A 24,212-nucleotide genomic window follows, 5' to 3' on the forward strand; every position below is an offset into this window, starting at 1 on the left:
CAGCAGTGCTACGAGGCTCGATTTGTAGTTCAGCCTGTCAACTTTCACTTTCATAATTGTGTTTTGCTAAAATATTTATCTGTTTAATTTAATGCTAAGTTTCCTCCCCCCAAAGTTTTCACATTTCCAATTGTATTTAACTGTTTGTACTTACTCTTTAAAAAAAATTACAGTTCATATTCCCAGCATTAACTAACCTGACTAAATCCCTCAGTATGGCTACTATTTGGAAATTCAATCTTCAATTTGATACTCAATCACACGGGTTTTATTCCTACCCACTTCCTGTAATCCTATACCTTTGGGTGAAAATATTAGTGGTCAGGATCACTGGGGGAAAGCACAGGCACTGAGATTTCTGGAGTTAAATGTTCGTTTTGTAGGGCTGGGGTGAAAAACACAGTTTCAAGTTGAAATGCAAGAAGCTTGTTGTTCTTGCGTTACTCATTCATGCAAATTGGCGAAGGTATAATTGAAACAAGGTTGGCTGTGTTTGAGTCAGGGCTGCAGCTGAGCTCAGCTTAAAGGTCGCTGGAAATCAAGTGCTTTGTCAGTGAAGGCGTTCTGACTACGGGCGATTCTAGACACTTGGGAAATGTCAGTCCTCGGCATGGGTCGTCCTTTTCTATGAAATCGGGTATCTTACGTTGTCCTAAAGGTTCAAGACGCCTCCTGACCAGCTTTTCTCACGCCACGGATGGTTTTTCCTCTGGGTGCAGCACAGCTGCTGCTAGCCCGTCTACAGACAGAGATCTTTGTTTTGACTCTCAGCCCTGAACATGCTTGGAAATGAGAACAAATGGCACAGAGTTTACGATTGCACTTCGCAGCCAGGAGAAGCAAGACTTACCCTCTGTCGGAGCCCTCCGGAGATGACCTGGAGAGACCGCCCCGAATCTCAGTGGCCAGCGTTGTTCAAATGAGGCTGATCCCCAGACAGACACCACTGGCTCCGTGGATAGAGCAAAGATCCTCTGAAAGTAGTGGCAAAAAAAGCAGCTGCCTGCAGATCTCGCTGCAGCCCAGGTACGGAGGGGATCTTCCATCCAGCGCTGCCGTGGCTGACAGGGATGATGCTTCCTTTACCTGTGCTTTGAAGGATGGTATTTGCAGCAGCATCGGGGTTCATGGTGAACTGCCCAGTGCCAGTGATGGCAACCTCTTAGGTCCTTCTGCCGTGTGCAGCGGCAGCATCAGTAACTTCTCAGCCAGCGATAGTGGGTCTTACAGCAGCAGTGGCAGTGACTATGGGTCGTGTGCAAGCATCACAAGTGGAGGCTCCTACACCAGCAGTGTTGTCAGCGACAGTAGCGGTTATGAGACCTTTTTTAGTGGAAATTTACCTTCCGACAGCACCTCCAACAGCAGTGTGCCAGTCAGCTCTATTCCCCGTGAAGTTCTGTGCAGAAGTCCCAGTGGGCTTCCCTTCACCCAGGAGGATCTGGATCATGGAGCAGAGATTATGAAATTGCCGGTGAGCAGGAATCCGAAGGTCCCACTGAAACGCTGCACGTCCTTGGTCATTTTCCCCAGGAGTCCTTCCAACACCCCACCAGCATCCCCGACAAACAGGGGTGCCTACCAGACCTCACACCAGCTGGTTGTATCTCCTACTGAAACTGCACATCATGAAGATGGAGCTGGTACCAAAGGCTTTCTGTCGACAGCTGTCAATGGGGTTCGATTGTCCAAAATGGTTTGTACTCCTGGGGAAGCCAGAGATGTACGGCCGCTCCACATCAAGAGCTCACTGCAAAATAAAATTGTCATTTCAAACAATAGGCCCAAACAGACGGTGTGTGAGAAGCTGCCTGAGGGATTTTCCTGTGTGTCAGTGCACTGGACCCAACAGAAACCAACCGTGTCAGGCTGTGAAAACTCACGTGGTGGCTGCATATCTGAGCGGTCAGAGCTCCAGCTCCAGCCCGATTCGGACCATGCCGTACTCAGGCAGAGGGCAGCCCCTTGCTCACCGGCCACACCAGACATGGATTACCATAGAAATATCCCTGGAGAGTTGGAAAGACCAAATTCACAGATAAGCAAAAGCCATGCTGCTTTACAAAGAAGTGCTTCACTGGGAGGGACATACCCGAGTATTTCCTGTCTGTCCAGCCTGAAGCACAGTTGTTCCAAGGGGGGACCATCTCAGTTACTCATAAAGTTTGCGTCTGGGAATGACGGTAAAGTTGATAGTTTGTGGAGAGAGAGACACTTGGCAAATGAGCTGTCTGGCGAGGTAAGTGTCTTTCAGTCTTGCTAAACACTGATTTCGTTCGAGTGAACTATTGAAACTGTTGGTTATAGCCGGTTATAACGGTATCCTTACCTTCCGGCCCTTAGTGGGGGAGTATTTGGAAAGTATCGACTTTCTGTTTGTGAATCTGAAGAACTCTTCGTCGTTTTCCACTCTTTAACCAGTGGATAAACTGCTAAAACACCTTTCCTCGGTGATTTACATCATAAAATTCTTCTAGAACTGGCTGGGTCTCATAACACTCGATTCTGGTGTGTGTGTGTGTTTTTTTTTTTTATGCACGGCCCCATGTGCACTCTTCCCACCTTAAGAAATGGCCATTTCCTTCTCTCCCCTCCATAATCATTGTGAAATAAAGCCGCGATAGAGTTCCTTCCAAAAAATGTAAGCCCCAGACACAAAAATGTGACTGCCTGCTTATACATGAACGCAGAAGAAATAAATGCCTTTAAAATGCATGTATTTCTAAGATCGACGATAAAAAGTCTGTTATACTGCATGTTTTAAGGAGAGGAAAAATAAATGGGTTTTGCATTTATATATACCGTAACCACAGGAACGTTGTTCCACCCTGTTTTTTTTTGAGTTCCCGGTTAGTGCCGCCTCCCAAATGTAACATTTTCAACACTATTGATTCCTAAGTTTTATGAGTTTGAATTGGTTTAAACTTAGTAGGTCATTCCTATAATTTCCTATTTGCTACACTAGTTTGTTGTTTTGACAGTGTTGCTTTATTTTATTAGTAATTTAACAGATTGGAGCCAGATTGGCTCTCTGTGTAACTTGGCCTTTCCAAAGCATTTAAAGTGTTTTGAACTAAAGTTGCCTTTAAAATTTCTGTATTTGGAAGGTCTTGCTAAATTCCAGGAAATTTAATTGTTTTTTCTGACTACATTAACTCTAGATTGACAGACAGCACATAGGATTTTTTTAAATTCTTTTTTATTTATTTTTTTTGAAGGTAGGGGACAACACCTTATCTGTTTTCCTAATATCCAATATCTATATTAAATGTTAGGGGGAATTCAGATAACTACTAGACAAATGGAGCTAGAGAATTAGGTAATTGGTTCTTCTCTGGAAATCTGTTAAGTACAATCACTGTTCCCAAGGTTAATCTCTGCAGTTACTTTACTGTGATAAAGAGGGGTTAGATTCCAAATTCTGATCTGTGTTACAGATTCTTCTAAAGCAGTTTTTAGGGCATTATAATCAGTTTAATTCCCCCCCACCACCACCACACCAAAAAGAGGAGAACTGGAGGCTTGAAGTAACATTATAATCTGTTGACTCAATCAGTGTTACAAACTTATTTAAAAGCAAGCTGAAGAAGTCATGAACCTGGAAAAAATTATAGAACTAACCCTAAGACAGCTGTCATTTTGGAACCGTTACCCTTTGTAAAGGACACTTTAAATGTAGCCATTGAAGCGTAAACTAAGTGCTAGGCATTGCTAAGGATATATGTTTTCATGGACCTTTAAACTTTCTAGCAAACTAACAAATACTGCTTTGTGACAACCTTATGCCTAGCTTTGCCTAAACTCTGTTGGTTGTGAGAGTCCAGAAAGTATCATGTGTCTGAGAACTTTAAATTGTTCTTCAACATGCATTGAGAAATTTCCTTATAAAAATCCTAAAAGCAATATAAGTTATACTTGTTGCCTATTGTGTCTAATTTGATCTCACTGATAAATGGCAAATTGAGGGCTTATACTAATTCCTTTTCTAAACATGGAAGTTATACTGTGTTTATCAATAATGATATATTAATCTAATTATAGTGGTTTATTGTAACTCACTTATAAATAAACAGCTCCCAAAATATTTCTCATGTCTCCACTTAGTCTGGGTTCATGTTCAGAGATGCTGAGTCTGCATTCACATTTAACAAGTTGATACTGGAGTCGCTCTTGGTGATGCCAGCTGTCTGTCCTGAGCAGTGGTGAAATCAAATAACTGCTTTGGTCAGAGACCCCGGTGTCTGAGGTAGAGAGGCCTCCCGTTTCTCTGCTCGTGTGTTCAGCTACCAGTTCCCAGCAGCCCAGTGTCGAGTTTATTCTCTTAGGATCCCAGCTCGTAAATGACCAATGTTTAATGTCCAGGGAAGGCTTGTAACCTGTGTCTAAAACACAGGCTGTCCTTTGTCCCTACAGCTAAGACTAGAAATGGGCTCTTCACAGGCTGTCCTTTGTCCTTACAGCTAAGACTGGAGACCGGCTCTTGAAACCTCACCATGATGTCTCCCGTGTTTTCTGAGTGCACTTGAAATGCAGTCTTAGGCAGGTAGAGGCAATAGTGATGGCCCGTGACCCACCAAGAGAGGTTTGGTGTTTCATTGATGACTGTAGTAGTCTGTCAGCTTAATCAAGAAATAGACTGAGGAGCTAAAGGACAGTTCTGAACTTAATTTTGATTCTAAAATCTGGAGTTAGTTTGTTTTTAGTTCCCTTTCCCTGTGTGTTATGTTCTGAATCTCTGTTGTTGTGTTGTTAGGATGCCCAAAGGCTCCATTGCCCTGTTTAGTGAACCTCGAACTCAACCCTGGTTTGGATGTGCCTTCCGTTGTCCGTCTGTGTTCACATTTCTGTTAAAAACTTTATTGTTTTCCTTTTTTTTTTTAAATAAAGGTTTTCTGTTTGTTGTCTAGTGCTTAAGTACCCTAGATAAATATATCGCTTAAGCCTAAAGGAGTAGATCTTAAAATATTTTTATGTCTTAGTTTTCATCATTATTAATCTCAAGACGATACAATTCAATAATTTCTTTGAGGGGCTGGAGAGATGGCTCAGCGGTTAAGAGCACTGGCTGCTCTTCCAAAGGTTCTGAGTTCAATTCCCAGCAACCACATTGTGGCTCACAACCATCTGTAATGAGGTCTGGTGTCCTCTTCCGGCGTGCAGGCATACATGTAGGCAGAATATTGTATACGTAATTAATAAATAAATAAATAAATAAATAAATAAAATATTTAAAAAAACAATTACTCTTAAGATCAGTGTTTTAAAGATTTGCATATTTTAGCATGCATTATTTTTTGCAGTATTTTATATTTTACATAATTTCATGGATATTAAGTCTAGCTTAAAAAACACTTAATCTTTCCTAAAAAATGATATAGCCTGAAGTTGGTGGTGCACACCTTTAATTCCAGCACTCAGGAGATAGTGGCAGGCAGATCTCTTTGAGTTCGAGGCCAGCCCAGTCTACAAGAGCTAGTTTCCGAGACTTGCTCCAAAGCTACAGAGAAATTCTGGTAGGGGGAGGGTGTATAAATACACATCAATGCTGGAACTGTGATACAACATAGGAATTTGGTCAAAAAGAATGTTTCTTAGAACTGAAGAGTTATAATAATGACTTCAGAGGTATTTGGGCCTGGAGTATTTGCTTGGAGATACTATGTATTCTCTGCAGATACATCATTTCACATTCATTTAGTGCACATTTAAATATTGGGCACTGACAATAAAAGGTGAATAAAGTATGATCTTTGTTTAAGGGGACAGCAGCATTATAGTAACAGAGACAAACAGTAAAATTTAACTGTCACTAATGAATGTGTGACATGCTGAGATAGAGGGTTTGTGACAAGGAAGTGTGGCATTGAAGGGGCCTGTTAGTCTGCACAGAGGAGGTGGGTAGCACAAGAGCTGCGTCTTGATAAGTGAGTTGATGTTTACCAGGAAAGTCCAGACTGATATTCCAGGGCAGGGATTCTCATCTCAGTACTGTTTATGTTTGGGGCCAGATAATTCTCTTGTTGGGGGTGGGGCTGTCTTGTGTACTGTAGTGGCCTATCACACACTAGATGTCAGAGCACCAGCTGAAAATGTCTCAGGCGTTGCCACAGGAAATGCCTTCTAGTGAGAAACGGTGCTTTAGGCAGAAGCCTCGGTGCATGAAGGCCAGGGATGTGCATGTTGCTCAGTGGGACTCAAATGAGAGGCACAGAGGGCATGGAAGGAGGTGATGCTTGGGTTGGCGTAGGAGTTGAGAGTCCTTTGTATCCTGCTAACAGAGCATTGTCAGTAGACATCTTTGTTTTATTTAAATAATTTTAAGTGTGTGTGTGTGTGTGTGTGTCTGTGTGTGTGTGTCTGTGTGGCTATGTGTATGTGAGTGCCGGTGTCTTGAGAGATCTCAAATCCCCTGGAGTTGGAGGTGAATGTGAGCCACCTGATGTGGGTGCTGGGAACCCAGCTCAGATCTTCTGTAAGAGCAGTTTGTTTTCTTGACTACTAAGCCATCTCTCCAGCCCCATCAATAGGCATCTTTATTCAAAAGTGTTCACTTATGTGTTTTTGAAAGATAATTATTTGTGGCACCATGGATTTTAAGTGAATCTTAACTTTTCTTACCTTGTGTGTTTGGGTAAACACTGGCGTGAACTGTCACATGATAGGGAGTTCAGGAGGTGGGGGACCAGACCGGACATGAGAGGAAGTGCTGTCGCACACAGAGATGGTCCTGCTGTTGGCTAGGACTCCTGGAGTAACAAGAGCTGGTCCTGGAGAGGAGCCAGCAATCTAGACTAATAGGTAGGAGCATGCTCAGAGAGCCTCAGGTAAGGATCAGCTCAGCTAGGCCATGCATCACGGGAGACAGGATGGGATCTTGAGGACTACTGATTTTGAGGAGAGGGTGAAAGAAGGCAAAAGGGAGACTCAGTGAGCCAGTAGACAGGCCAGGAGAAGTTGGTGACATAGAATCAAGGGAAGGGCCAGAAGATGCCATGCACTTCGAACAGAGAAGTCAATTGTCCATTCCATGGAGTAGTTAGGAGCAAGATTCAGAGAGGGAAACCCCAGGGTTAAAGCCCAAGTTGAAATAATAAAAGAGCTAAGAACAGCAAGCATAGGAGCTGGCTAAATGCTATAGGCTGAGGGTGATATAATGTAGACAGGGTATGGTTTACTGTTTGTTAACGTAGAAGACTCAGTTTGAGGTGATTTTAAAATTAAATAAGACAAGCACCATCTCTACAAAGAAATTCCAGGAATAGGAGGGCTCTCTGTTCTTTCACCTTGGAATTAGATGAGAGAGTGTGGCTGGTAAAATCCAGACTGGATGCTGTAGCAGTGTCCTGTGAGGGAACAGAAGACTTCAGGTGGGAGCTCAGGGCTGCTGCGCATAGCCACAATCAATCTTTAAGAATATAGTATTTTATTACTATTTTTGAAAATTTCATGTGTTCATACAATGTACTTTGATCATATTCATCCCTTGCTACTTCCTCTAAATCCTCCCGGACCCACCCTTACCCCTCCCCCTCATAACTTTGTGTCTTTTTTATTTTTTAATAACCCACTGATGGCAATTTATGCTGCCCATATGCTCGTGGGTGTGGGCCGACAGCATTGTCCTGCCGTTCTCAGCCTCGTGCCCGATGTCAAAATAGCTCAGCAGGTAAAGTCACTTGTTGCTAAGCCTGATGACCGGAAGTTAATCCCTGGGACCCACATGGTAGAAGAAGAGAATCAACTCCCACAAGTGTCCTCTGACCTCCACATATGTACTGTGTGCACAATCATGCACATAGGTAAATATAATAAAACATTTGTGGAAAATAAAACAAAGTAGAGTCTCCATGTAGAAAGTGAGCCAAGGTTTTTAAGGTTACTTCCTAGAAACTGGAGAATAGGCAGCTGCGTCAGTTTCTTGTAAGATAGGGAGCCTGCTTGAGCTAGCTGTTGTAAACCCTTCTGGATCAGGAGGGGTGACAAGACAAGATTAGATCTGGAGAGGCCAGGCCTGGGAGCATGGCCAAGCAGAGGCTTGGCAGAGTTGCTGGGTGTGGCCAGGCCACGTGCTGAAGTTGGAAAGGTGATTAGCGGAAGGGAAGACTGGGAGAAGGGGAAGCAGGTGTCTTAGCATTTCCCCAGAGTATCCGAAGCATTGCTGGTGTCTGCTTCAGGCTTTGGTGTCGGCCCTTGTGGGAGCCTGGAAGGCTGGAGTCAGAAGATGATAGGGGCTTCGAGATCAAAGAAAAGTGTCCAGAACGGCAGAGGAGCAGATCTGTGGCCCATCTAGTTGGGGAAGGGTCTGTCAGTGCAGAGGCGGTTGTTGACAGCAGTCTCACCGGTGCTAAGATGTAAAAACTCGCTGGTGCATGACCCCAGCAGCAGGTCTGAACGTGAAAAGAAAGGTGCCTGTGTGGCATTGAACCCTGTAGCTCAGCTCACCAGCTACAGAGAACACGTTGACCAAGTGAACCCACGGCATTTCTACATTGGGTCTTGGATGTCTGTGGGAGGAAGAAAGGACCAGGCCTTCTTAGGACTTAGAGATACTGCAAAGCCATGAGCCATGGTGCTTTCTAGAAAAAAAAAATCTTACCAAGCAAAGACTATTAGTGGCAAATGAAAATGAGGACATGGTCCTACCTAGGTATAGTTGAGGAGAAGGGCTTGTAGGGAGAGTGCAGCCAGAGGCAACTGAAAGGGTCCAGACCCAACTGGGCCAGTATTGGGGAAGGGAGGAGGCGGAGCGAAAGAGGACCAAGAAAGAGCCAAACTCAGAATGTTTAAGTTATAGGGAATCAGAAGCTGGGGGAAGGGAAGCCCAGCCCCTGGCCTGGAGAAGTTTAGGGTAGGGGTGAAGTGGGAAGAGCTGGGAGGAGCCAGGCTTGGCAGATGGTACCATTCACTTATCTTAGTACGGAAGAGAGCAGTCCCTTTAAAAAGATGTTCCTCAAGGCCATGTGTGATGAGACATACCTTTTTTTTAAAAATAGAGATGAGTTTCATTTATTTTTATTGTTTTTATTGAACTATATATTTTTCTCTGCTCCCCTCCCCTTCTACCCTCTCCCATGATCCCCATGCTCCCAGTTTACTCAGGAGATCTTGTCTTTTTCTACTTCCCATGTAGATTAGATCCATGTATGGCTCTCTTAGGGTCCTCATTGTTGTCTAGGTTCTCTGGGATTGTGGATTGTAGCTTGGTTTTTCTTTGCTTTATGTCTAAAAGCCACTTAAGAGTGAGTACATATGATATTTGTCTTTGTAGGTCTGGGTTACCTCACTCAATATGATGTTTTCTAAATCCCATCCATTTACCTGCAAATTTCAAGATGTCATTATCTCCCCCCTACACCCCCCACTGTATAGTACTCCATTGTGTAAATGTACCACATTTTCTTTATCCATTCTTCGACCGAGGGGCACTTAAACTGTTTCCAGGTTCTGAACAACCTAAATGCCTCTTGACCGAAGAATAGATGAGATATACCTGTAATCATCACACTTGAGGCAGAAGCTGGTGGATCAATCCATGACAGCTAGGGCTATAGAGAGAGACCCCATCTCAAAAAAAAAAACAAAACAAAAAGACATCCCTTAGCGCTTAACTTCCGCTTCAGCGTACCAGGATGGAGTGAATCTACTGTTTCTGTCAACATATAGTACTGGCTACATTACAGATTTTAGTACGTGGGAGGCTGGAATTCATTATCGAACACAAAACAGTTTTCACAGAAGAGAGAAAATAGATGTAAAGAATGGATTATTACTGTTCAAATCTGCTAAGACATAAGGAGTCAGTGGTGATTCCAGAGCTGGAATTTGAAAGGAAATGGAACCTATGTAACTTTGTGAATTTTATTATTTCCTATGGGAAATAAGACATGGTTTAGTTTCCTGATGCTATGTGTAAAATAATTGACACCCAGTTTATATCTAGATGTTTAGACCCTGAGTTCAGCTGTGAAAAGTGAACACTCAACAGAGAGGCTGCCTTTGTGTTTAGTATGCTATCTATCTTAATGGAAATAATGGCATTCAAACTTCATACATTCCTAGGTGGTGATGTGAGTTCTTACCAAATGGTGTTGAACAGTATTATACTGTTTTATTATACTATTGTTATATTATAATATTATTATATATATTATATAATATATTATAATATATTATAATACTGTATATATTATACACAGCTTTGGTTCATGGAAATAATTGGTCATTAACCAAAATCTGCCATTCAGAAACATTTGTGTTATTTTATTTTTAAAATATTTGTTTTTATTTTATATGTATGGGTGATTTGCCTGTGTGTCTATAAGTGCACCATGTCCATGCCTGGTGTCCACTGAGCCACCTCTATGTGTGTTACTTTAAATGGTTCTTATGTTAAGTTTCCCCTTCTCACCTTAAGGACTGAGAAGTACACCACTCATGTTCTGTTGTCCTTACTTCTTCTGGCTGCTTCAAGCAACTCTCGAATCCTCAGAACATACTTCCTTCTGGCATGCCAGTTACACTATTGAGACTATTTGACTCTTCACCTGCACAGTGTAATTGAGATATTATGTACTGTGACTTCTTTTGCTACCTTAAAGGAGAAAGTCATTTTTCCATACCTTTGTTGACTGAGTTTTTTGTCCTGCCCAGTTCCCGCAGTCGTAAAGATTTCCCAAAGAAATCACACAGAGGTCTACATTAACTATAAACTGATTGGCCCATTAGCTTAGGCTTCTTATTAACTCTTATAACTTATATGTCTATGTTAGCCATGTGGCTTGCTACCTTTTTCAGTGAGGCAGTTACATCTTGCTTGCTCTGTGGCCGGGTCAAGACTGCTAACAGAATCCTCTTCCCAGAATTCTTCTGTTCTTGTCTCCCTGCCTCTACTTCCTGCCTAGTTGTCCCGCCTATACTTCCTTCCTGGCTACTGGCCAGTCAGCATTTATTTAAAATATAATTGACAGAATACAGACCATTGTCCCACATCATACCTTCATAGTGCTTCTGAAAGCTGTATATTACTTTACAAGTATAAATCGACATTTAAAAAAAAACTTACAATTGTTTTTTTCTTTGTGCAGCTTAAGTAACTTTATCCAGGGCTTGGAGAGGTGGCCCATGGGTTAAGAGTGCTTGCTGCCCTTACAGAGGACACATTTGGTCCAACATCAGGCAGCTCACAGCAGGCAGTTCGCAATTGACTTTAATGAATAAAGTCGTGACCCCTTTAGGATGAGGTAGAAAGGATCTTGCTGGCTGAGGGTGAGCTGACAGCCTGGCAGGGACAGATAACCAAACTAGGCTATTTGTGATGACTGAACGGTCCTCCTAAATGAATATCTCGTCCCCGGGGTGAGTGCCAGTGGAATATTGTGATCCTGACTCAAGGATTAGTTTCCGCAGTAGACTGTGATTCATAGCCTACACATTCCACTAACTGGTACCCTAGAGCTCCGTGTCTGAGCAAGAGGCACAGATCAAGTTCTCTGCAAGGAAAATTGAATGGAGAAAGACTTTGAAGGGCATTGCAAAAGCTCATTATGCTAGCTTGCAGTTAGCATTGTTTAATTACACGAGTTCCTCCTGAACCTGAGGTTCAGAGCCTCTGAATTGTGACTGGAGTTCCAGTGACTGTTTCAGCTAAGAACGACCTTTCCTCATGACCAAGGCTCAGCCCTCCTACAGGGTCATGGAGCTTAGTGGACATTCACGTCCATGGCAAATGAATTTAACTAAAATATTTACCAGAAACAGAATATGAGCCTGACGTAAGTAGCAAGAATTATTCTAGGGTTTGAAGAGCTTTTAATTGAGAGTTGGGAGGAGGACAAAATTTACAGAAAACACCAGAAGGGTGGAGATGCTATAACATAGAGTTAACTCCAAATGCCCAATTCAAACAGCTGGCTGTGTGATGGCCCGTAGACTTTAAATTAAGTTTTTATCACATTACAACATGCTTAATTGAAAAGTTAAATGTTACTTCTTTAAGAATTTTCTATCTGTTGTGTTTCTAGAATTCCTCCTGACTAAAATTGGCACTTTTTAGACTGATCATATAATTGACTTTCCTCTCGTTTTTTCTTAATTTATTTATTTCTTATTCTATTTTCCAGAAAAAATCCCAAGTTTTCCTTTTAATTCCAAAATTTTTATGGTTTCATTTTTATTATTTTTAATTATTAATGTTTCAGAGGGGGTTGGTGTTTCTTTCTTGTTTGTTTTGAGGCAGGGTCTTCTATTCAAAACTGGCCTGGATGACATTGTGTGGCCAGGAATGACCTTGAGCTGGATTCTGCTGCCTCCACCTCTTGAGTGTTGGTCTTAACCAGACGTGCACCAGCACACCTGTTTCTGCTGTGCTGCTGGTCAGGAGTTAGGCTCCCTGCTCACTAGTCAGACACCGCACCAACTGAGCTACATCCTCCTTTCCAGTTCTCCTTTTAGAAACAGCCTCCCTCTCTAGCCCAGGCTGGCGTAGAATTCACTATGTACACAAAGCTAGCTGCAAACTTAGAGCGGTCCTCTTGCCTCTCAAGCCTGGGGGTGCAGGTGTGAGGCACCATGTTTGTCTTTCTTATTTTCTGATACTTCACTTACTGCTTGTACAATCCCTTCTATCCCTGAGACTCTTTCAGTTCAAGAATCTTTGTTTGGTTTTGCTTGGGGTGCTACATTGTTTCTTTACGGTCACTGCAGTTAGTTCTTTATTGGGCACTGTTCACCACCTGCCTGTTGTTCTTTGTTTGTTTGTTTGTTTGTTCCTTTATGTAGCCCTGGCTATCCTGGAATGCACTATGTGTAGACCAGGCTGGACTCGAACTAACAGAGTTCTGCCTGCCTGTGGCTCTTGAGTGCTGGATGAAAAACCTGTGTTACCAGGACAGGCTGTTATTTACTTTTGTATGAGAATCAGTGTGAAGTTGCTTGTAGGTTCTGTAATGTGGTGTTTTTCAAATTGGGAGGAGATCTGCAGATCTGCCTCTTGTCGCTCTGGTCACTTTCTTTCTTCAGAGAAGACACATCTTACTGTTATCCCGTGTTATACACACAGTGATAGACACAGAGAGGCGCTTTATTTCTGGGAGATTTTATAACTATTAACTCAGGGTAAATAGAATCTTAAAAGTGATATTTGCTTAATCTGATTCTTGAGGTGTTGGTGGGATTAATTTGCAATAAATAAGATTGCCTGGCCTTCACATTTATTGTCTGATATACCTAGGCACATTCTGGAAGCATATCTGCTCCTGAAGCAACTAATTCAAACATATGTCATAATATAAAATGTTATTTCCTTAACACATGCAGTAGCCTTTTACCTTCTTCTTCTTCTTCTTCTTCTTCTTCTTCTTCTTCTTCTTCTTCTTCTTCTTCTTCTTCCTTCTCCTCCTCCTCCTCCTCCTCCTCCTCTTCCTCCTCCTCTTCCTCTTCCTCCTCCTTCTTGTTTTTTTTGGAGGGGGGGTTGGGTTTTTTGAGGTTAGAGTTTCTCTGTTTAGCCCTGGATGTCCTGGGACTTAAGTGTGCACATTCTTGACAGTATACTAACTCTAAGCATTCATTCCTGTCTCTCACAGACATCAAACCATCCTATTCAAAATGCATTAGAGCTGGGCAGTGATGGCACACACCTTTAATTCTAGCACGTGGGAGGCAGAGGCAGGCGGGTCTCTGAGTTCCAGGCCAGCCTGATCTACACAGAGAAACCCTATCTCAGGAGAAAGGGGTATGCGTTTAAGAGAGGAGTAACATGGCTCAGTCAGTAAAATACTTGTTGAGCAGGCATGAGGACCTGAGTTCGACTCCCAGCACCCATGTAATATGCTGGCCAGGGTGGCACATGATGGATAGGAGGCAGAGATAGACAGGTCAGCTACCCTCGTCGAATGGTGGGCCCCGACTGCCATGAGAGATACTGCCTGAAGAGAAAAGAAAAACCCAAGATGGGTAGTGCCTGAGGATGACACCGACGGCTGTCCGATGGTCTTTACATAGTTGCACACATGCAACATGCACCACACGCTTGTGCATACATGTGCATCCTTCGAAGTGTGTTCAAGAGTAGGGCTAGGTGGAGAAGGTATCGAAATGGCCTCCTGGTGGAATTTGGTGTGGGATGCTCATCGTTATGTCTAAAAAAGCCTCAAGTAGGACTTTTAACTTGAAGGAAAGCTTAGTAGTGTGTTCTTCCACAGAGAGTTAATCAGTGAATAGATTTTATATGCCATAAAAACTGGCCAGATGCTTCTGCATGAGAAATGAAGGACTGAAGCTCAGCGCCGTTATGTTCTAACGTGCCCTTGCTCTACCACAGGCTGACAGGACTTTCACCCTGCAGTAGGAAAACCCAACTGGGGAAAGCTGCTTAGAAAAGGTTATTTTGGTAAAAATCACACCAGAAGGAAAAAACAAGTGTCTGGAGGGAAAATTCCATCAGGATGACTACAGCCTGATGAATAATGCTCCCGGCCGAGTAGCGTCCCATTCGTGCCGCCATTGTTGAGTGACAGCTAAGGCTGGAGAGTATTACCTGGCATTCCTGGAGAGTCGGTTTCCCTTTTACCTGTCTCTTTCCCCAACTTGTGGCCAAAGGTGTGGAATTTCTTTGTTTTCTCTGATTACTTTTTCTGTGGGTGCACACGCTTCCACATGCTTGTGGGGGCCTGAGGTTGGTGACAGGAATCATCTGTGGGTACAAACATGTGCACATGCTTGTGGGGGAGCCTGAGGTTGGTGTCTGGGATCATCTGTGGGTGCACACGTGTGCACATGCTTGTGGGGGGGCTGAGGTTGGTGTCTGGGATCATCTGTGGGTGCACACGTGTGCACATGCTTGTGGGGGGGCTGAGGTTGGTGTCTGGGATCATCCTCAGTGGTTCCCCACTCTACTCTTGGATATGGGAGTTCCTCAGTCAAGCCTGGAGTTTGCTGACATGGCTAGTTTTACAAGCCATTTTGGGTGGGGGGAGTGTTAGAGGAGGCCTCTGCCTCTTTCTCAAGGCTGGAACTCCAGGTGGGTGGCTACACCAACCTGGTGTTTGGTATCTGGAGATTGGAACTATGGGTTCCCATTTGCAGGCAAGCATTCCAGCCACCGAGTCGCCTTCCCAGCCCTCCGATTACCTTATTGGCCTTGTAATCTACCCAGCGTGATTCATCTCCTATAACACCAGTTATTAATTTCATCCTCATGCCCGTTAGTGCCTCATAAAAGCCGCCTGTGTCATTAAAAACCATTTTCCACAAATATGTAAAATCTTTTATTTTGGAAATTTTCAGACATACACAAAAAAAGCAGAAGAGTGGCTGCTTCTCGGTTTCAGACACTGTTAACATCTTCAGTCATTTTGTCCCATCTCATGTCTTCCTTTCTTAATTTTACTAATTTTGTTTTACAGCTACCCTATATCCTTCTTCTCTTTGTTGGTGATTAGGGAAAACCTTACCAAATCCAAACGAACAAATTGTGCTTCTTAATATATTTGTTTTAGAATATTTTGATAGGATAGCCTGCATTTAAAAAAAGGCATCTTGTTTGGTTTTTAAGATTTATTATTTTAAATGTATGGTTGTTTATGTCTGTGCGCGCGCGCGCGCGTGTGTGTATTCATTCTTGGTTTGCTGACATGTAGTGTTTAATATATATTAATATTGTATAATATATATATATATATATATATATATATATATATATTTTAAACATTGAATGTTACCAAACCGAGGAAGGTTGAGTTAAAGAGAATTCCTTCATTTCCTTCATGAAACTGCAGATTGGCAAGACATGGTCACTTGTGCCTCTGTAACCTCAGCCCTCAGAAGGCTGAACCAGGCCACATAGCAAGCTCTTAAATTAACAGCATTGAGTAGACTGCTAGCGCGAACTGTAGCCCAGTGGTCTGTGGATTTCAGATTTGTTTTCCTGCACACTGCGGATGAAAGTGTAGTTAGCGTCACAGTTAAACAGTGAGGTTATACCGTGTGCTGTGCAGAGAGGCCTACAGATGGTTTCTTTGTTTTACTTTTTCCATGTGCAGTGTTCACGAGTGAGCTCCTGTTTATAGGGTGCATATGCATTTGGAGGCCACAGGGCGATGTCGAATGTCTTCTTCTATTGCTCCCATTGGACCTGGGGCTCACCTATCGGGCTAGACTGAATGACCAGTGACCTTCAGCGACCCTCCTGCCTCTAAGTTTCTAGTGCTAGGATTATGGCTTCACATCCAGCTCTTTTCCTTTTAAGATTGATTATTTTTTATGTGTATGGGTGTTTGGCTTACATGTCTGTGTACCGTGTGTGTGCACTGGAAGGAGGCACCCCAACCCTGGACCTTGAGTTACAGGCGATTGTGAGCTGCCATGTGGCTTCTGAGAACCCAACTTGGGTCCAGCCATCTTGCTACTCCAATCTGCCCATATTTTTATGTCAGCTCCAGGTATCCAAACTCAGAGTTTCATCCTTCCACAGCAAACACTACCAACTCAGCTATCTCTCAAGTCTAAATAATTGTTTCAACCTTTTTGAAAAATATGATTTAAGTCTTCTTAGATGACATTTAACTGTTAACTGTTTTATCTCAGTGTAAGACCTCTTGAGCTGTAGATTTTACCTGTCCGTGATGTACTTTTTAGTTAGAGATCTTACCAGTAGGAGGTCAGGGTTATAATTTCAGCATACTTGATATTCAGTGTATTATATATCAACTTTATGTATAATTTCATGTATAACCTTCTAATCTGTCCTGCTTTACCAACAACACGCAGATTCCGTACAGTGGATTCTGTGTGTTAAGTGTAGCAGTGTGGCTCCTGGTCACTAGAAGGCAGAAACAGATGGGTATGTCTAGGAAACACATGGACCACTCTTTATAAAGATGAAACCCAGTTCAGAACCTGAAGTGTGAAAACCAGAAAACGATCCCAAAGCATAACCCATTGTCAGGCAGTGTGAGGAGCGTGGCCAGGCTTGATAAGATACTCTGATCATCTTAGGTCCTCCTCGTTCATGTCCAGAATGGAGCAGGCCATGTGAGGCTCAGTGATCCAGCCCTACTGCACATTCTGACACTTCGGACTGGGCAAGTAGGGCTGAGGCAGAAAGCACCTAAGACGTCAGGAGACCAGTGCCACCTGTCTGCCTGGTCCCACCTGCTGTTATAATTGCTGCTTTGACTTTATAATCTCAAATCACTGGTTCCTTGTAGGTGCCTTCTGTCCATAATGAAAAATGCCTCATTTGAGACCAAGTAGTCAGTTTTAACAAAGGAGGGGCTACCTTGAGACAGATGGCAAGATTTTATTCAATGTCACGCCCTTTCAGTTTTTAAAAACTATTTAAACCAGGCATGGTACCCTTAATCTTAGCTCTAGGGAGGTGAAGGCAGCTGAATTTCTGTGATTTTTTTTTTCAAGCTAGCCATTGGAGAGATACACAGTAAGATTTTGTCTCAAAAAAAAAAAAAAAAAAAAAAAAAAAAAAACCAACTAAGCCAGGCAGTGGTGGCGCACGCCTTTAATCCCAGCACTAGGGAGGCAGAAGCAGGCGGATCTCCGTGAGTTGGAGGCCATCCTGGTCTACAAGAGCTAGTTCCAGGATAGCAAGGACTACACAGAAAAACCCTCTCTCGAAAAACAAAGCAAAATTACTTGATAATTTGTTGTTTTTCTCTAAGTATTGTGTATAAAGGAAAGGCAAAAGAATAAGTTAATTTTTCTTGATTTTATGATTTTTGGAATGTGTCATGCCCTCATGAGCACATCATCTGGTCCTCAGCTGGTGGCCTTGGTTAGGGGACTATAGAACCTTTAAGAAGTGGAGCCTAGTGAGAGGAAGTGAGTCACTGGGATCGGACTCTGAGGTTTATAGCCAGGCCCTGCGTGGGGCCTCTCTCTTTCTGTTCTGCCACACTGTAAGGATGTACGGAGTCCCAGCCATCTGCCTCCCTTTCTTTGCCATAATGGACCGAGCCCTGTCAAACCATGAGACTAGAGGAACCCTCCTTCCTCTAAGTTGCTTTAAAAAAACATTTTTAAAAAAATTTACATGTATAAATGTGTCCCTGCTTATCTGTATGTGCACCACATGTGTGTAGTGCCCACCGAGGCCAGAAGATGGCGTTTAGAGCCCCTGAGTTGGAGTTGCAGGTGGGTTGGTTGTGAGCCACCATGTGGATTCTGGGAACTAAACCCAGGTCCTCTGTGAGGGCAGCCAGTTCTCCTAATGGTTGAACCATCTATGTTCTTCTTGTTACTTGTGTTTTGAATTTTCTTTTTAAAATTTTTTATTTATAAAGTACTGACATTTGAAAACCCAACATACTATCCTATCTTTAATTTTTACCAGTTATTCCAACAAAGTGTAATGTCTTATCAGGAGGCACAGTGAGTGTCGCTGGACTTGTGAGAACTGATTGCTCCCATGAGCCTCCACTCTGTAGAATCCATCTAGTGCAGAAAGTTGTGTGTAACTGAGGTTTTTTGGAAACTTTCTCTGTCCTGAAATTCAAGCCCAGAGTTGTGTGTGTGCTAGGCCAGCACTGCAATGCTGAGCTAGGTTCCTAGCCCTTGAGTTTGGGATTGTCTCAGTGTGTGCCTTGGACTGATTTTAAACGTGCTGTGTTTTTGAACTAGGCTAACCTCTAGTTCATAATCCTCACACTCTGTCTCCCAAGTACAAGGATTCCAGGCCTGTGCTTTCACTCCTGCCTACAGGTTCTTCAAGTGAAGTTTTCCTCAAAACTGTGACACTTCAACTTAACAACTTTTTTAAAAAAAATATTTATTAATTTATTATGTATACAGTATTCTGTGTGCATGTATGCTTGCAGGCCAGAAGAGGGCACTAGACCTCATTACAGATGGTTGTGAACCACCATGTAGTTGCTGGGAATTGAACTCAAGACCTCTGGAATAGCAGCCAGTGCTCTTAACCATTGAGCCATCTCTCCAGCCCCCCCAACTTAACAACTTTTAAAATTCTGATTTTTTTTTAAATTATACTGGATACTCTTGAAACAAGAACATTCATCTTCTGTTCATTTTACCACAGTTGGCCTAGGTCCAGCAAGAAACCTTCTCAAAGGAATAAGGCGGAAAGTGTTTTATACATATAGCAAAATGCCACAGACACACATAAATTATGTACACATATACCACAGTTACACAGAAAGAGAAAAAAGCATTTATAATTATAATAGAAATTTGTTTTTAAAAATGAATTTGGATTTCTCCCCTTTTTATGTCCTAAAAAGTATTTTTGGGAACATGAAATTGGAATCGTCTTAGAGTGTTATTTGGTGACCAGACTGTGCCCACTACCAGCGACACTCTTCAGGGTCACCTGCGACCTGGATTCTTGCTCATATTTTCAGGTCTTCCTGAATAACATACATTTGCCCAAGTGTGGGCTTGCTCCTGAAGCAAGCTGCTTGCCCCTCAAATGTCGGAAATGACTGCCACAGAGACATACTTGATACTCAGGGTGTGGAACAATTGCTTGGCCAGGGACACGGTAATGAAGATCACAGATGCATCGGCCCTCAGAGGAATGAGTTTAAGACAGTTATTTTTCTTTGTAAATGGAAAAAACACCTCGGATTGCCCTGTATTTATAGCAGCCATGTGCCTGGACTTTCCAGGGGAGGCCTCTGGTTCATATCCTCCTTCTCGGACCACCAAACAGATCGTTAGTTTCGGGAAATTGTTCATTCTTCTGGTATTGGAAGTCTTTGCAACTATTTTATTTTATGTAGAAGTTCAGAAACTGTTCAGAGGCCAGAGAGATGGCTTGGGTTAAAGACGCGGCATAAGCTGGGAAACCCTGGTTCAGTCTCTAGAACCCGCTCCACAGAGTTGTTGTTCGCGCTGTGTGTGGTGGTGTGCGTGTACCCACATGTGCTCACTCCATTCCAGTCATATACATACATACAGTAATAGTTTTAAAAAACTTAAGACCTCAATTCAGGCTGGGCACATGGCTCAATCGTGAAAGCACTTGCAATGAAATCATGCAGTGTTGAGTTTGGTCCTCAGAACCCCAGTGAAAAACCAGGTCTGGTAACACAGGCTTACAGTCCTAGCACAGGGGAGCTGGAGACAGGTGGGTTCCCTAGGCGTGTGAGCCAGGAGCTCCAAACTGACCAATGGAAAGCTGACCGAAAAACGAGGCAGACAGCTCTGGAGAAACTTGAGTGCACACGCACGCACGCACGCACACACACACAAAGGAAACTCAGTCCAGATTATTTGTTTTAAAGAAGGAGGATCTTGGGGCTGAGGAGATGGCTCAGTCAGTAAAGTGCCTGCCTGGCGTACTAGCAGGAGAATCTGAGTTGGAAACCCAGAGCCCACATAAAAAGCTGGGTGTGTCAGCGTGCACCTGTCATCCTCGCACTGAGGGGTCAGAGACAGGAAGAGCCCCAGAGTGTGTTGGCCGGCCTGCCTCGCCCAGTCAGCCCCAGGTTCAGTGAGAGAGAAGACAGCTGACACCAGCCCCAGCCTCCACATGCACTCACTCACACGAGTGCGAGCCCAGCACACTCCAAGTGGATAAGCTTTGTGTGGGCTGTATGCCAAGGCTTTTTTAAAAATTGTTTTTATAGTTTTCAGTCATACGTATGTAGGGGTGGGGAGTGTCGGATTCCCGGTGACTGTTAGTGGACCCACTGGGTGCTGGGAGCCTCATTCGGGGCCTCTGCAAAAGCAGCACTCTTTTTTTTCTTTTAATATTTAGCTTATGTGTAAGAGTGTTTTGTTTGCACATATTTCTGTGCCCCCACATGTTTGTCTGGTCCCCAAGGAGGCCAGAAGAGGGCATAGGATCCTCTGGAACTCGAGTTTAAGATATTTGTGAGCCTACCATGTAGGTGCTGGAATCAAACCTCAAGTCCTCTTAACTGCTGAGCCATCTCTTTTTCTTTTCTTCTTTTTCTTCTCCTCTGCACGCCTCTCCTTCCCTCTCCTCCTCCTCTCTCCTCCCAAGACATGGCTTCACTGTGGAACAGCCTTGACTGCCCTGGAATGACACTGGCCTCACCTCTGCCACCGCCACCTCCCCAGCTTATCGCTCCATTTTTTTGTGTTAGTTCTGGGATTTGAGCTCATGTCCTTGAATTTACAGAGCAAATGCTTTGACCCACTCACCACCACCCAGCTCCATAGCTAGTGTTTTCGATGTTCTTCCTCTCTTTGCACCCGACGTCTCTCCAGGGCCTTTTCACCACGTGAGTGCTGCCTCCCACTTATTCTGCCAGCCGGCTGAGGGCAAGCTTCTCTCCCTTCATCTGCCACAAGCCTTTTTGTCTTCCTTTTAGTTTTGAGAGATATTTTTCTCAAGATAAAAATTCTAAGTACTGGGCTGGAGAGATGGCTCAGAGGTTAAGAGCATTGCCTGCTCTTCTAAAGGTCCCGAGTTCAATTCCCAGCAACCACATGGTGGCTCGCAACCATCTGTGGTGGGGTCTGGTGCCCTCTTCTGGCCTGGAGGAATACACACAGAATATTGTATACATAATAAATAAATAAATATTTAAAAAAATTCTAAGTACTTTGAGCCCTTGATTGGTGGCATTCTTTTGTCTCCTTAATTTCCAGTATTCTTAGTGGGTAGCCTGCCATCATTTATATTTTTTATATTTTATATTTTTAAAGTGATGTATATGGGGGCTGGAGAGATGGTTCAAATGGTTAAGAGCACTGTCTGCTCCTGAGGATTCAGATTTGGTTTCCATGGCCCTCATGGCAACTAACAATTGCCTGCAGCTCCAGTTCCAAGAGAGTAGACGCCCTCTTCTGGTCTCCCCGGACATTGCATGCACACAGTGCACTACATAAATGCTAGCTAAACAGCCATATGCTTAAAATGAAATGAAATAATTTTTTGAAATTGTGTGTGTGTAGGGAAGTGTATATACTGTAAGTGCAGGTGGCCGTGAGACCAGAAGAAGGTATCAGATACCGTGGAGTTACAGGCCGTTGCAAGCCACCCAGTATAGGAGCTAGGAGCCAAACGTGGGTCCTCTGGAGAAGAAGCAAGCTCTCTTAGCCACCAAGCCCCTCTCCAGCCCCGCCATGTGTGTTTTCGTTCCCTGTGTACAGTGTTTTTTGTTTGTTTTATTTTAGCAACTTTCAAGATTCTCCCCATATCTCCAGCATTTAATAAAGATGTGCGTTTCCATCCCATCTTCATATTTATCAGATGTAGGTTTGCTGAGTTTATTGAAACTTAAGCTTCTGTTTTCCCAAACATGGAGAAACGTTGCCTTCTTTTAGTTTTACAAATGATTTCCTGCCTTATTCCTCCCCTGTGTCTCACGCCTGGTAACTTTCACTGCTTATGGTTGTGAATGGAGAGAGCGCATTGTGCTCACTCTCACTCTGGCAGTCGGACCCATCTGGATCACAAATGCTGCCTCCACTCGACGAGCATTGCCTGCTACCTGTGCTCGGTCCTTTAACTGCGGCGGTCCCGGGATCAGCGAGGGTCGGGTAGACTTTCTCTAGAGATTTGGAGAGAGGCATTGTCTTTTTCTGAGACGTCCTCACTCACTTTGCAGTAACATTGCTAGTTCTACACTTGGGTTTTCCAGCCCTCAAGCCAGAACGTTGCAGATGTGCACGTTAGGACTAAACACTCTGGTCTGTGTAGTTGTGTGACTGTGGCCCCTCCTGCTGCCGCTGCCACTCTGTTCTGCATTTGCGTGTGTTGTGCTTTGTCTAAGTACGTAGTCGTTCTCTGCAGCAGGGCTGCTTTGTTGCTGCTGCTCTGTCATCACCAGACGCTGCGCCTCATTACTTGAATTTTTTCATTGGCTTTTCCTCGGTGCTGCAGTGGATTAAATAACATCTTACTTTTGTGTAGGGGGGATGATGAGTTTCTCTTCAAAGCATAGTAATGAAATTGAATTTATCTGTAATGCTGTTTCTCCTTCCTTTTACAGACAAGAGATGATTTCCTAGGTCAAGTGGATGTCCCACTCTATCCCTTACCGGTTAGTATAGGTGTTTATAATTTTGGGTTTTATGTTTTATAATTTTTAATTATAATGACCAACATGAGTCTTAAATATATGAGCTCTTCCCAGAAATTTATCTCAATTTTCTATTCACTCATCTATAAGATTTCCTTACATGAGCTCCAACAAGAAACAGAACTGCTGGGATTGGTTAGCAAGATGGAAACAGGGCTTAAAGTGGGGGGGTTGGAATTACCTTACTAAATGGAGCAGCAAGAGCCTAGGCTCACAGAAGGGAAGCAAGAGACTGCGCCACAGTGCAAACACGGAACCCTAAGAGTTGGAAGTACAGCTAGAGGAATCAAATGTCTCTGGGGCGCTGGAGAGGTGGCTCAGTATTTAAGAGGACTGTTACAGAGGACCTGAGTTCAGTTCCTAGCACGACTCTGGCACAGCCAGAAACCACAGGTCCATGGATCCAGTGCCCTCGTCTGGCTTCTGGTGGATCCTGCACATGTGTGGTGCACATATAAAGTTGGAGGAATGAACATTTAAAGAGGCAGTTAGTAGCAGTACACAAGTAAATTGTGTAAGGAAAGAAACAGGCAGGGTTCTGTTCTCACCGTCCAAATAAGCAAAATAACCAGATGGAAAACCTTAGTCAGCATGGGTGGATCAAATGGAAGTCAGAAGGTAGAGGGGTACAGAACCAAAGAAAAGAAGTGGTTTCATATTGTGTGTAGTAGCCCATCCTTGTAACTGTAACATTTGAGAGGCTGAGGCAGGAGGATTACAACTGACTTCATAGTGAGAACTTTCCTATAAATAAGTTTCAAGGCATAGAGAGTAGTTAATGCAGAGAAGCAGAGACACAATAAAAAGCAAAGGACTAATGAACTTTAAAGTAAGCGAAGGGAGATGGTGCTCCTTGGTCCTGTTCGAGACTCGCAGCTCTGTGCAGTGTTTAGTGCTTGCAAGCCTTCGTGACTACATTTGACCTACTCTGATTTTCCGGGCTGGCAGTCTACATGTCGCACGGTTCTCTGATGCCAGGGCTTTGCCCACACTGCCCGGTTGCTCTCCTGACTCCTACCCCACATCCACTTGCTCTGCTGGGTCCCCGCCTAGTTCTGGTGTTGCTGCAGTTCGTGGTTGTGCAGGAAGCAAAACCATGTGGTTACCAGCTAGCCCTCCTAACAAGTCCAAACTGCCTTTTCTCGTTCTTCAGTTTTGTCTTCCGTTATGTTCATAAATAGTCTT

At 43.5% G+C, this 24,212-nt stretch overlaps 1 protein-coding gene across 8 annotated transcripts in view; it reads left to right on the forward strand.

The window, feature by feature from the left end:
• Positions 1-24,212, forward strand: part of Nedd4 (NEDD4 E3 ubiquitin protein ligase) — a 96,612-nt gene that overhangs the window by 32,100 nt on the left and 40,300 nt on the right. For 3 of the 8 annotated variants that reach the window (XM_038321084.1, XM_038321087.1, XM_038321086.1), the window contains exons 1-2: positions 800-2,245; positions 22,938-22,988. In XM_038321084.1, coding sequence (XP_038177012.1) covers positions 800-2,245; positions 22,938-22,988 — 1,497 coding nt within the window. Of the gene's footprint in view, positions 1-799; positions 2,246-22,937; positions 22,989-24,212 lie in introns of those variants that run through there. The other 5 variants (XM_042054619.1, XM_038321090.2, XM_038321091.1 and 2 more) reach the window with 2 other exon arrangements.

This window comes from Arvicola amphibius, chromosome 3 (assembly GCF_903992535.2).
Source record: "Arvicola amphibius chromosome 3, mArvAmp1.2, whole genome shotgun sequence".
Classification (NCBI taxonomy): domain Eukaryota; kingdom Metazoa; phylum Chordata; class Mammalia; order Rodentia; family Cricetidae; genus Arvicola; species Arvicola amphibius.